General features: G+C 35.6%; 3 protein-coding genes across 4 annotated transcripts in view; all 3 read right to left on the bottom strand.

Annotated features, from left to right (window-relative positions):
• Nucleotides 1–1,597: 1,597 nt before the first annotated feature.
• Nucleotides 1,598–7,012, bottom strand: LOC102596933 (putative disease resistance protein RGA3). The gene is made up of 9 exons (XM_006338886.2): nt 4,100–7,012; nt 3,771–3,850; nt 3,535–3,610; nt 3,068–3,436; nt 2,922–2,996; nt 2,709–2,776; nt 2,383–2,601; nt 2,040–2,166; nt 1,598–1,826 (listed from the first exon to the last, which is right to left on the bottom strand). The coding sequence occupies exons 1-2, from the start codon at nt 6,960–6,962 to the stop codon at nt 3,843–3,845; spliced, it is 2,871 nt and encodes a 956-aa protein (XP_006338948.1). The 5' UTR covers nt 6,963–7,012; the 3' UTR covers nt 1,598–1,826; nt 2,040–2,166; nt 2,383–2,601; nt 2,709–2,776; nt 2,922–2,996; nt 3,068–3,436; nt 3,535–3,610; nt 3,771–3,842.
• A 13-nt stretch (nt 7,013–7,025) lies between these two features.
• LOC102597256 (putative disease resistance protein RGA4) overlaps nt 7,026–13,727 on the bottom strand; it is a 37,671-nt gene continuing 30,969 nt past the window's right edge. The window contains exons 1-2 of one of the 2 annotated variants that reach the window (XM_006338887.2): nt 9,044–9,246; nt 7,026–7,930 (exon numbers count right to left, since the gene is read on the bottom strand). In XM_006338887.2, the coding sequence (XP_006338949.1) occupies nt 7,144–7,854 (711 nt within the window). In that variant the 5' untranslated portion in view covers nt 7,855–7,930; nt 9,044–9,246 and the 3' untranslated portion in view covers nt 7,026–7,143. Of the gene's footprint in view, nt 7,931–9,043; nt 9,247–13,727 lie in introns of those variants that run through there. The other variant, XM_006338888.2, reaches the window with a different exon arrangement.
• LOC102597780 (uncharacterized) lies at nt 12,294–12,919 on the bottom strand. The gene is made up of 2 exons (XM_006338889.2): nt 12,594–12,919; nt 12,294–12,364 (listed from the first exon to the last, which is right to left on the bottom strand). The coding sequence occupies exons 1-2, from the start codon at nt 12,904–12,906 to the stop codon at nt 12,357–12,359; spliced, it is 321 nt and encodes a 106-aa protein (XP_006338951.1). The 5' UTR covers nt 12,907–12,919; the 3' UTR covers nt 12,294–12,356.

The following is a 13,727-nucleotide window of genomic DNA, read 5'->3' as shown; positions in this document are numbered from 1 at the left end:
CCTAGCATCGCCCAACTAGGGGGGAGCCCCCGCCGTTCCTTCTCATCTATCTCCTTTCAATCGAATTGATTGAATTTTACTTGCTTTTTTTTTGTTTTGTTTTGTAGTTTTGCCTTCCTTTTTGAATGTGCAAAAGCATTGGTACATGATCCTAAATGATGAAGACTTTAAATGAAGCTATGGATTAACATCCAAATGAAGCTTTTTTTTAAAAATCAATACTAATACTGATAATTTTAAACAACAAATAATCTAATAAAGAGAAATATATATGAAGCATTAAAATTATTTGATATTCATATGATATTTATTATCTATGTTCATATAGAATTAATTATGGGGATGGAGAAAGGGAAGGGGAAGCGGGGTAAGGAGAGGGGGGGGGGGAGTAGATTTAATTAAGGAACAATACACTAATTGGACTTTTAAAATGTAACATGTTTAATATGGTCAGATAAAATATTACAATCTAAAATGATTCAAATTAATATTTTAATATTATCTGTGCATCGTGGTACATATACTAATTTTAATTTAACAACTCTTAGTCTAATTTATTAAATATTAAATAGTAAAATTTCTATTATTTTTTGTTTGAAAAAGTAAAAACATCTCAATTGAATCTTTTCTACAACTACTAACATCTTATAATAGAGAGAGTTTTTTTACTGCTCCTAACAGCTTATTATAAATAAGTCTTTTTTACTATTTCATTCGGTGAAAATGTTCACAACTTCTTGAGTCTTCTTCTCCACCATCTTCCGTTTGAGGTACTTATCATTTCTTCCCCTCTCTTTCCCTTTCTTTTTTAATATCAAATATGCTTAGTCAAAACATTATTGAAATATGGTACCCAAATTAATAAGAAATATTATTGATTTTTTAATTGTTTTTTTTTTACTTTATATGTTATGGATAGTCGTGATAAAAAAAAATTAAACTGATTTTATACTTTTATTTGATAAAGACAATGACTAAGAAAACAAACAACCATAAAAAGTTGGTAAGAGTTTAATGCGAGGTGGACTAAGGCTAATTGTTTAACTCATCTTAATTAAAGAAATCTTTAGTTAATGTCCCGCTCATTTATTATTCAATGACTTGTCTAAATTTAGTAAATTCTTTTTATTTCGAACTTTAAAAAAAATCCAATGAAGGAATAGTAGTACTTATTTGAAAGAGTCAAACACATTGTTCTGTGGACATGTTTTTCTTAGTACTCCCTCTTTCTCGTTATTTGAATTTTTAGAATCAAATATTTTAATTTTAATTATAAGTTTAGACATGAAATCTTTACGTTATTTCAAAATATTATAAAACACGCTATTTTTCAGTTCTGTTTTCCCGCAATAATACACAATTTTGACAAAGTTTGGCTGGATTTCCTAATGTGTCTCATTCTATCAAAGACAAGTATTCCACTGGACTCTTTTTTTCTGAGAAAATTAGATAAAATATTTATTGGATCAAATTTTTTATTTAAAATAATATAATTATCATTAATTATTTAAAATGGTTATTCGATCACTTAACCCCCCCTTTTCTTTGTGATACAGTGGAAAAGACTAATAAGTAATACTCAATCTTTCATAAGATATACTGCTTAAATCTAACATGAGTAAAAGCTTCATTTCCTTGATTGCATTTTCGCAAATCTTATTCATGTTTGTGACCTTTAATGATTACTTCAACATACGCGAAAAGCTCAACTGATTATCATGATTCATGTGGAACAAACTTAATCATTCATGAATCCTTTTCGGATCTTCCACATACAGGGAAATAATATTTCCAATTCACTTTCCAATATCAGCGGAGAAATTATCCTGTGAAGTGAAAGTAACGAGAAGTGTGTCATATATCCATAAAGTTTCTACTGTCTAAAGCATGAAAATAAAGATATTTTTTTTTATGAGTCTATTAAGAAACTTATATAGATTTCTACCATTTATGGGACTTGACATTGTTCCATAGATAAGTATGATGATTCAAAAGTAGCATTTGGGAGAAAAAAGTATTGATCTAAAAAACTAACTTACCTTGAACTTTCAAGCTTCGTGCAAGATGCAACCAGAGTCACCGGCTCATGAATACCTCATAAGCATTAAGCAGATTTCAATGGCACCGACCATCCATTACTTCCATTATCTTCATCATAGCACCTGACTAGATATGACAAATACTAAGATTATTCTTATTTCGTACCGGATGGGAGAGGGGAGGCTCAGACATTAATACTGTGAGATAGTAAATCATTGAAAGTTAAAGGGGATAAAACAACTTACATTCTAACAGTTCACAATTTCATAGAAAGTTAAATACAAAGTCCCTATGAAAGTAGATATCAGACTTTATTCGTTAAATAAAATTGCAGAAACTCACATGGAGAATAAAAGGGCAAATAGGTTTATGCAAAGACAGAGGATAGACGTGTGTAGCTTCACATTGAGCAGCCTATATGCTTTGAGTTTTTTGATGTTTCATATGTAGACTTCAGTTCCCCGAAAAGATGTTCAGTACCCAAATACTCATGAAAGTGTTTCGCAATGAGTCTACAGCTGAAGATTCTGTTCTTCAAACAAAATAAAAGTTGCGGTCCCTCTGTGAAACATAACAAACCCGGTTAAACAGTAAAAATGTATCATGAGAGAAAAGGAATGAAGTTGACAAACTTGTTATAGCATTCCTCTAACAACTAACAAAGATACCTAACGTGATTGCTGCCCATGGATTTTGACTTGATAAACCACAATGAAGTTCTTCCATGACCTTGTACCTAGTAATGTATGAGCATAAACATAAATTTTCATGTTGTATTCATCAGCATAGACCTCCAAAAAAAATGTTCCCAACAAAAAGGAAGACAAAAAATTTAGAAGATTACAAAGTGCCTATAAATCCTATATGAAAATTTATCTAACCTAATTGCCTGCCGCTCATGGGATGAGGCTTAATTTACCACAGCGACGTTCTAGCAGGACCTTGGAACTAGTAACCTAAAAAAAAACACATAAATTATCATATCAAGATATGAAAATTTAAAAATTAGAAGAAGAAACAGACTTACATAAGTTCTGAATTTTCCTTCCATCTACTTCAATATTTGGAACACGGGAAATGTTGGGCCACTGGGAGTTTGAGCTACTCCGATTGGTGCTACTTTCTTCCAACTCTGGGCAGCCTTCAGTTTCCAGGTACAGTAATTTGGTGAGGTGTCGCATGGCCTTTCTGGATGGCAGATGCTCTAGTTTTTCACAGTTCTGCAAACTAAACTCTTTCAAAGAACCAAGGTTGCCAAGCCCATCCGACAGAGCTTCTAACAATGGACAATCATGATTCATGGATCTTCAAATACCGTAATTTGGGCATGGCATCTAAAAAGTCCACATGTTGTAGCCGTTTGTACCCCATGAGCCTCTGTGAAACATAACAAACCCTGTTTAAACAGTAAAATTGTTTCGTGAGAGAAAAGGAATGCAAAAAAGAACTTGACAAACTTGTTATAGCAGTTCTCTAACAACTAAATAAAAATACCTAATGTGATTCCTGCCCATGGATTTTGACTTGATATACTACAAGGATGTTCTACCATGACCTTGTACCGAGTAACCTATGAGCAGAAACATAAATTTTCTTGATTAAACTTCTTTTTTTTTAGGAAGGTAGTGTTTTATTCATCAGCATAGACCTCCGAAAATTGATTCCCAACAAAAGAAAGATAGAAATTAGTAGATTACAAAGTGTCAATAAATTGTAAAATGAAAATTTACCTAATGTAATTGTCTGCGGCTCATGGGATTTGGCATGATTTACCACATCAATGCTCTAGCATGACCTTGGAACTAGTAACCTAGAAGGAAAAAAGAACATAAGTTTCATGAGTAAATATTATCAAGATATACCATACTTGAAGAATTAAAAGAAAAACAAGTCGGTTCAAGTGGACAAGCAGAATGCTGAAAGTATATCACATATGCAAATGATTGATCTAATTTTGCATTTTTAATATTAAATTACATACAAAGCTTTTTGTGTGGAACTCATGAAAAATAATATTTGAAAAATCGACTAAGAAAGTGAAAGAGAAACAGAGACATACGTGTATCCTGAATCCTCGTCCGGCCTACATGAATTTTTGGAATATGGGAAATGTTGGACCACTGGGAGTTTGGGCTACTCCGATTGGTGCAACTTTCTTCTAACTGTGGGCAGCCTCCAATTTCCAGGCACAGTAATTTGGTGAGGCGTTGCATGGCATCTCTGGATGGCAGATGTTCTAGTTTTTCGCAGTTAAGTAAAACTAATTGTTCCAAAGAAACAATGTTGCCGAGCCCATCTGACAGAGCTTCTAACAATGGACAACCACGTATCCCGATATTCCGTAATTTGGGCATGGGATCTGAGAAGTCCACATGCCGTAGCCGCTTGCACTCCACTACTTGTAATATTTCAAGAGAAGTAAGGTTGTCAAATCTATGAGAAAGAGCCTCCATTCCGAAATTGCATATACAGATCTCTGTTAGGGCAGAGAGTTGCATAAGCTGATAGGGCAGAGAATCCCAGTGCCCACGTCCCCACACACCCAATCTACGAAGGGACAACAACTGCTGAATGCCATTAAAAATCAATTGGAATGCCTCAAAATCCACCATCTCTGAGAAAGGACCAATTTCCAATGTCCTTAACCCGGTGAGACAGTGAAGGCCCCCTGCGGGTACACTAATCAATTTGGGACAATCTGATAAATCCAAATAGGAAAGTGAAGGCATTTCCCACACGTGTAAAGGCAATGAAACTAAGTTGTTACAATTGCGGACATAAAAAACTTCCAGAGGCCGACAATGCTCTAGCATTCCACTTGGTAAGCTGGTCAATCCATTACAATTGAATAAAAGCAACCTTCGGAGGTTAGTCAAATAGTTCTCTCCACAGGGAACAGGTAAAGAACTGAAATTGGCGCAGTTGGATATTTGTAATCTCTCAAGAGAATGGAGATTGTACAAGCTTCGTGGCAATTCACGAAACTCTCCGCAGTATGAGACTGATAGGTATTGAAGAGAAACGTTGTTGCGTAGCATCTCATCTGGAAGACAAGTGAGCTCTTTCACATTACAAACATCAAGATTCACAAGAGATGTCAAGTTGCTGCACAAGTTCAACAATGGCATTTCACTGTCAACTCCTCCAATTCTTAATTCACGCAGGATTTCAAATTGACTTGGAGTACTTTTTAACAATGGACATACACTAATGCTCAACTTCTCAAGCCTAGGAAACATTCTTACTCCAACTTCATCTCCCTTCCACTCAATAAGGCTGCGCATATCCTTCAAAACTAGTTCTTTTAATGACGGGAACACTTGGATTTTGCTGCTTGATCCATTATTGCTAATCTCAACACCATATAAATCAGGTCCAATGCATTCCAACTCATGGAATCCTACCAGCTCAAGATGCTGAAGGAATTTCAGTTGGCCAAGGGATGGAATTTCTTTGCACCTTTTGCAACCACTTAATTTCAACTTGACCAAATTTGGTAGCAACTCTTCACTGAACCATGAAGGAAATTTAGTCCCTAAATAGTCCACTACTGATAAGGCTTTCAAGTTAGGATGCGGTTGAAGACCATCCAACACATGCTCATCATTGATCTCACAGCCTTCTGATTCATCATGGGACCACAAATATGCCAGCTTGTAGATATTTGGTTTCTCCTGTAAATATGCTGTTTGAGCCTCTTCTTTATTTCCAACTAATTGGAGATGTTTGATCTTCAATTCACCTCTAAGGTTTTTCAAACGACCTAATTCTTCTATCCGATGACCTTTCTCTGAACGTACGTAGAAAAACTGTAGCGTCTGAAGACTAGTCAATTGCCCCATATTAAGTGGCATCTGCGTATCTGCTCCATAACGACTATCGTACCAATATATGTGTCTCAAACTTATCATATTTGCCATTTCTTCTGGAAACTTCAAGAGTGAACGACAGCCATTGACTCTAAATGTTTGCAAATTGTAGAGCTTGCAAATGGAGTTGGGCAAGGCATAGATCTCAGTGTTGGAGAGATCAAGATATCTCAAGTATATTAGCTTGCCAATTGAGGCTGACAACTCCTCGATGCCTGATCCGGATAAATTTAAAACTCTCAAGAACTGAAAGCTCAATAGCACATCATCAGATATATTGCTTTTCCAGAACAATGTGCACAAACGTCCTGGCTCGTTTATCTTATCTATCTGATCAGTTGGTGAGTCCCATCCAAAGTATCGAACTTGAGAAAGATTTTTACCTCCAACACTTTCCGTATCAAATAGTTTAGATTTTAATGTATCTCCAGCCAAATCGTGCACAAGATCATGCATCTTACATTGTGTTATATTGTTGTGCTCATCTAGCTCAACATCTTGCAGCAAGGAATATTGCAACAGTATTTGAAAAAACTTGTTCCCGATGTCTTCCATAACAGGAATCTCTTGACTTGGACGAAGAAACCCTTCTGCCATCCAGAGTTGGATTAGTTGGTCCTTTTCAAACTTAAAATCTTTTGGAAACATTGCAAAGTAAGCAAAACATTTTTTTAGATATGGAGATGGTAGATTAACATAGCTGAGTTTTAGGATGTTCTTCAAGCTATTTTCATCTGCAACAAGGGGGTTCCCATCAAGAATTGCCCACCATTCATGTTTCTTTTTGTTGCGGAAGAGGCCTCCCAACACACTTGCTGCCAACGGTAGACCTTGACACATTTCAACAATCCTGTCCTCCACACTCAGTATTTCCTCTGGAACTTCCCCATCAACAAATGCTTTTTTTTTGAAAATCGACCAACAATGATCTTTTGCTAACTTTTCCAACATATGAGGACCTACTGCTGCTACAGTAGATGCCACCAGTTTCATACGAGTCGTCACAAGAATGCAGTTTCCTCTGGAAGTGTTTATTCCTCTCAAGCTGTCCATGAACTCATCCCACACTGGAAGGTCAACATGCCACAAATCATCTAAGACAAGCAAATTCTCCTGATCCAACAACTTAGAAGATCTGGTATATGTTCTGGCATAATCCAGTTGGAACTTGTGAGGCTGAAGAAAAGTGATACCAAGAGACCTCAAGTTTCCTCTCTGTCAATGTTTCGGGGATCTATTCAAGAAAGCTCTTAGTCTCTGACATTTCAGGTAGACCCATCCGAACTCTCTTTTCAAAGTGTTTTTCTATCTCTTCATCATTGAAAATTCTCTTAGCAATAGTAGTTTTCCCTAAACCCCCCATTCCCACTATGGGAATGGCACACCGAACAACTTCCTCTCTCATGTTCAACATCTTCTCCTTTATTTCAGCAACATCTTTGTCTCTACCAACAACATCCGAAGCAACTCCTAAGGAATCTGTTTCTCTGATTTGTAGTATTTTGCGAGAAGGAACAGTCAGTGATTGGAGACCGAGGTCATTGGCTAACTGATTGATAGCCCTCAACTCTTCATTGATGTTGTTGATTTTTTGAGACATTTTGTACTTAAAAGCAGTATTAGAAAAGAAGCTATGGACTTTTTCCAGTAGTTTGGCTCGGTTTTTCATCACTTGTGCTTTGAGAGATTCATATGTGAATTTGTCAAACACATTTTCAGCATCTTCAGCAACTCTCTCAAGCATCTTGAGCCATTCTTCCACAGCCTGATCTTCGACTTGTCGTCTTTCAGCATCATGAATGAAAGCTTGGATGATGGATACATATTTTGTGAGCATTCTGAGATTTTTCTTGCAGTTCCTTAAAGTTTTGGCCTCCTCAATAGTGAGAGAAAGCAGCTTCTCTAGCACAACTTGAACAGTAGCACCAATTACTGGATCGGCCATTGTTATTTTTGCTCCTTCACAAAGTCGTCTTCTTTTGCTAGTTCACGGATAAAATCAGAGGACTGTTTCCAGTTACCTGAAAGCATAAATAAGAAAAAATTGTAACTGACCAGTTTTTTTATCCTTAAGCTATATGCACTTAAATTACTAAATTGTTGAAAATTTTGAGAACATCATCTGGATAGAGCATAGTTGAGTGGCACAGACATTATCAAAGGTCATCGTCTCAGATTTACTCATAAGTCATCAAATTAGACAGAAGAAAATCAGATGAAATCAGATGTTTTCTTATAACTCCTGTCTATGATACCAAGTTGTTACGTTCCCGTGATATGGATCAAGTTATGGAGTGCTGCAAGATGAAATGAGATATTTCCTTCCTATGGTCACTTTCCAATTAGTAGTTGAGGTGTGTTTTAATACAAAGATTGTGATAGTTTTATTATCTAACTCGCGAAAACACACAGGATTGAGGTGTGTTTTTAGCCATTTAACTCTATGAAAAACTTAAACATTTCCCCTGCAATTACATACTAATCACTTACCTTATCTAAAGGATTTAGCACTAACCTTATCTTCCACAAATTCAATAAGGAGACACATTTTGAACCTTTTGTCTGTTAAAAAACCTAACGGAAATTTGGGTTGGGATTAAAAGTGCACCACTTTATCGAATAACTAGTTCTAGTTTATCCCAAAATACTTCATATAAATTTTGATTGCAAATAACATATTTTATGCCCTTCAAATCTATTGATATTTACTAAAAAAATCATCATTTTTACAATAGAAAGTACATAGATTTTCCTAATAAAAAGAATATATAAGTGCATAAAGTAAAATTAACTAACTATTGTACAAATACAATATTCAAATGAGGATTCTAAAATACCACATACTAGGTTAATGTATACAAAGCAATAAAACTTAAGCATAGAGATTTTCTCTTCTTTTTTTTTCATTAATTCCTTCTTTCGTTAATTTGACTGTAGGAGACTAATTGGAACGAAATATATTTGTTAGCTTTATACTTTATGACTTGTGTATGTGTATCCTTCATTGTATTTTCCAGGTGTTAGATGAAGGGATTATAGGAAATTAAAAGGAAAAACAATCACCAAGTGATGAAGGGGGAGTATATAGATTCAGAGGATAAAGATTTCACAAATTATGAATCAATGGAACTCACCTCAATATTAACTTATAGAATCTCCTATTATTCCTCAATAGCTCAATGATAGATCGATCAATTGTTAACTGATTGGTCGTACGTAGATCCAAATACTATATGACACAAGGTGTTGTCTAGTACATAGAGATGGGTGAGGAGTTCAAACAATAATTAGAGTTGGTAGTGAGCACAAACAGACTGGAATGTGTATTGTATCATGAGTTCTGAATTATTGCATTATTAATTTATTAATTAATGGTATTAGTAGGTAAACATCAATTAGTGCTTTATTAATTAATTATAGTGTTTCGTCCTATTGACTGTTTAATTAAAAACGACATCAACTTTATTCTAGTCTTTGAGAATAAGACAATAATGTCTTATTCCATAAAATATATTAAAAAAAGACCCATGATGTAGATGTAGTCATTTTCTTTAAAATAAAAAGAAACTCATATAAAAAATGTGTGACACTAATGATGGAGGGCGGACCGATGAGGGTAGGCCAAAGAAAAAGATTAACAACCATTTAGGCTGGCAAGCATTTTAGTTGAATCACACATCGGAATAGCCCAAATAGGAGAGGAACGTAAAAAAGAAGTTACAATTAATACATAACACAAGTTCACTACACTTTTGAGCTCGACGATAGCATATCACTAAATGGCTCTGACTAAATGGACATCCAATTTTGATTTCTTAAATTGTATTTTTTTTCCCTTGTAAACATGAAAAATCCACCAGTTGTGAAAAACATCAAATTTCTCCAATTATTATGCAATCTAATTACCAAATGAGCAAACCATGATTCATATACACGATATCAAAACATCCTAAAAAGCCGTAATGATTGAATCACACATATCTTTTTGTGCTTCATTGTGATCATTGGGAAACAATTTGGTTAATATTTTCATTAAACTAGTTATATTCTTACTTGAAGTCAAACTTAATAAGTATTATAAAAATTATTTTATTTGTCGATTTGGATAACAAGTTACGTTGTAACCCTAACACCATGTAATATTGTCTTGCTGAAAGTATTTCTGACATCAAAACAATAAAATAAAAATTGCAAGACACAAGTTGCTCTATACACAACATACAACCATGGTAGAGAAATGTAGCAAAGTAACTGGCATAAGTTGCTCTTTCTACTTTGAATGCTATTCAACACTGCCAGGTTAATTCAGTTTAGAATTTCAGGAGCTGTGGGCTGGGTGTTCCGACTGGACCATTGGACTCTCATTTCAGTATACGCGCAAAGCTCAATTGACAATCACCCGTGACCCTTTTCTGGGATCTCCATATACAGGGAAGTAATATCTCCAAACCAGATTCAGCCAAATGCAAATGAGTTTACGGAGTGCAATTTCCCTTGCCAATGATGACACTGAAACACATCCAACACAAGTAACATAGTAGTGTTTCAAACATGAATCTGAAACACAGGAAATGGTAAAAAGTCAGTTTGGCACACGTTTCCTAATTGGGAGAATGGAGAAGCAGATCATTATAAGTAACCACTAAAAGAAGGAGAAAGCAAAACCTGTTAAGATGAACAGATACTGCTTAGGACATTTTAAGAGCTAATGGGAGCACTCTTTGCTATAGGATTTGTGACAACTATCTTTGTTGAAGTCCTTCATTCGCGGAAGTTTTAATGAGCAGAGAAATTATCCTGTGAAGTGAAAGTAACGACAAGTGTGTCATATATTCATAAAAGTTTTACTGTCTAAAGCATGAACATAAAACCAGCATTGCAGAAGACATAAAGATTATTCTTTTATGAGTTTATTAAAACCATATATGAGACTTGGCATTGTTCCTTGAGAGTTATCAATTTACTAAGAAAAGTAAACGAGATATAGGTAAGTTAATTTGAAAGTAGCATTTCAGGGAAAAGAAAAACCATTCCAAAGAAAGAATATTGATCTAAAAAGCCACCATTTGCAATTTTTTTATGGACAATAACTAACTTACCTTGAACTTTCAAGCTTCGCGCAACCACAGTCACCACTGAAGCAAAATGTTTCAATCTGTCCCCCGAAAATTAACCAGGAAAAAGGAAATACTGTTGAAGACACAGTAAATGGAAACTGAAGAACCTCTACTATCAGTAGAAGTCATCACATTTCGGTCCAAAATGGAAATCTGTCTTGCATCAAAGCTTATGTAAGTGTCTTTCTGTGAGAAATGGTTTTGTTACCTCTAGCGTTTCACCAATAAGCCGATAATAAAGGTACCTTGTACCATAGAATACTAAAATTCACATGGCAGAGTGACAGTTTTTCCCTCTCTACATTTACTAGTTATGACAAGAAAATGTTATCCCAATCGAATGCTTCTCTATACTTGAAGAGAATGTGCAGTTGTCTTATCCAAGGAGAACAAGACGTGGTTGCCATGACAGTGAGATGCACATTCAGTTTTTGCCTTTTACCACAACATCCTCCCAGCTGCATCCATCAGAGAGAATTATTTGAGGTGCAAGTCATGAATACCTCATAAGCATTAACAAGATTTCAGTGGCACCGACCATCCATACTTCCATTATCTTCATCAAAGAACCTGAATAGATATGACAAATACTGAGATTCTTCTTATATCGTACCATTTGGGAGAGGGGAAGGTCAGACATTAATACTGTGAGAAAGTAAAACACTGAATTTATAAAGAATGAAGCTCTCACAAAAGGGATAAGGCAGCTTACACATGCAAAGACGGAGGATAGATGCATGTAGCTTCTCATTGAGCACCCTATACACTTTTGAGTTTTTGATGTTTCATATGTAGACTTCAGTTCCCCGAAAAAGGTTGTTCAGTACCCAAATACTCATGAAAGTATCCCGTAATGAGTCTACAGCTGAAGATTCAGTTCTTCAAACAAAATAAAAGTGGTGGTTCCTCTGTGAAACATAACAAACCCTGTTAAACAGTTAAACTGTTTCAGAAGAGAAAAGCAATGCAAAAAAGAACTAGACAAACTCATTATAGCATTCCTCTAACAACTAAAATAAAAATACCTAATGTGATTGCTGCCCACGGATTTTGACTTGATATACCACAACGACATTCTACCATGACCTTGAACCGAGTAACCTATGAGCAAAATCATAAATTTTAATGATTAAACTTTCTTTTTAGGAAGGTATTAATGTTGTATTCATCAGCATAGACCTCCAAAAATTGGTTCCCAATAAAAAGAAAGATAAAAACTAGTAGATTACAAAGTGCCTATAAATTCTGAACAAAAACTTACACGTAATTGCCTGCCGCTCATGGGGTTTGGCTTGATTTACCACAGCAACGTTCTAGCATGACCTTGGAACTAGTAACCTATAAGGAAAAAAAAACATAAATTTCATGATTAAATATTATCAAGAGATACCATACTTGAATAATTAGAAGAACAACAATTTGGTCGAAGCGGACAAGCAGAATGCTGAAACCATAGCACAGATGCAATTGATTGATAAGTTTCATTTTTTAATGTCAAAATAATATCAGGAAAAAGTATAAGAAATCGATTCAGAAAGACGAAAGTGAAAGAGAAACAGAGACTTACGCAAGTCCTGAATTATGCTTCCACCTACTTTAACTTTTGGAATATGGGAAATGTTGGACCACTGGGAGTTTGGGCCACTCTGATTGGTGCAACTTTGTTCGAACTGTGGGCAGCCTTTAATTTTTAGGTACCATAATGTGGTGAGGCGTTGAATGGCATCTCTGGATGGCAAATGCTCTAGTTTTTCGCAGTTCTCCAATCTTAACTCTTCCAACGAAACAAGGTTGCCAAGCGAATCCGACAGAACTTCTAACAATGAACAATCACAGATCTCCACATACCGTAATTTAGGCATGGCATCTGAGAAGTCCATATGTTGTAGCCGTTTAAACCTCTCTAGATGTAATGTTTCAAGAAAAGTAAGGCTATCAAGTCTAGGAAGAGCCTCGATTCCAAAATCATAAATATGGATCTCTATTAGGGCAAAGAGTTGCATGAGCTGACAGGGCAGAGAATTCCAGTGCAAATGTCCGTACACAACCAATGCACGAAGGGACAACAGCTGCTGAATGCCATTAAAAATCAATTGGAATGCCTCAAAATCCACCATCTCTGAGAAAGGACCAATGTCCAATATCCTTAACCCAGTGAGACAGTGAAGTCCCCCTGCGGGAACACTATTCAATTTGGGACAAAGTGATATTTTCAAATACGAAAGTGAAGGCATTTCACACACATGTAAAGGCAAGGAAACTAAGCTGTTACAGTTGCTGACATTCAAAAACTTTAGAGACCGGCATTGTCACGCCCTGAGCTACCCCCAAGACGCGGACACGGGACCTAGGACCATAAGTGATCCCAAGCTAACCCTGCTGGCATGATCATGAGCATACTAAAGATAATAAACTGATGCGGAAGCTAAATCATAAATAAATCTGAAGCGATGGGGAATACCCATATACTATAACTGAAATATATGAAAACTGATGAGTTTAATACAAGGAAGATATTAACTCAATACTAAGCTGAATCTATCTATGTCTGAAATAAGCCTCTAAACTGACTAGAAATGTTGGGACATGCCCCAACTAGATCTAGCAAAACTGAAACTAAAGACTAAAAGCAATAAAGATGAACATGTCACTAGTCCTCGAAGAATGAGGACTCACCACTGATGCTGCTGAACTGAAGATC

The sequence above is a fragment of the Solanum tuberosum genome, unplaced genomic scaffold (assembly GCF_000226075.1).
Source record: "Solanum tuberosum cultivar DM 1-3 516 R44 unplaced genomic scaffold, SolTub_3.0 scf00008, whole genome shotgun sequence".
Classification (NCBI taxonomy): Eukaryota; Viridiplantae; Streptophyta; class Magnoliopsida; order Solanales; family Solanaceae; genus Solanum; species Solanum tuberosum.
Note: the sequence above shows the minus strand (reverse complement) of the source record. Positions and strands in the feature narration are given on the sequence as shown.

Bases quoted from the DNA above. Each gene is read 5' to 3' on its own strand.
- LOC102597780 (XM_006338889.2), bottom strand. From the start codon at position 12,906: ATGGACTTCTCAGATGCCATGCCTAAATTACGGTATGTGGAGATCTGT.
- LOC102596933 (XM_006338886.2), bottom strand. From the start codon at position 6,962: ATGGACAGCTTGAGAGGAATAAACACTTCCAGAGGAAACTGCATTCTT.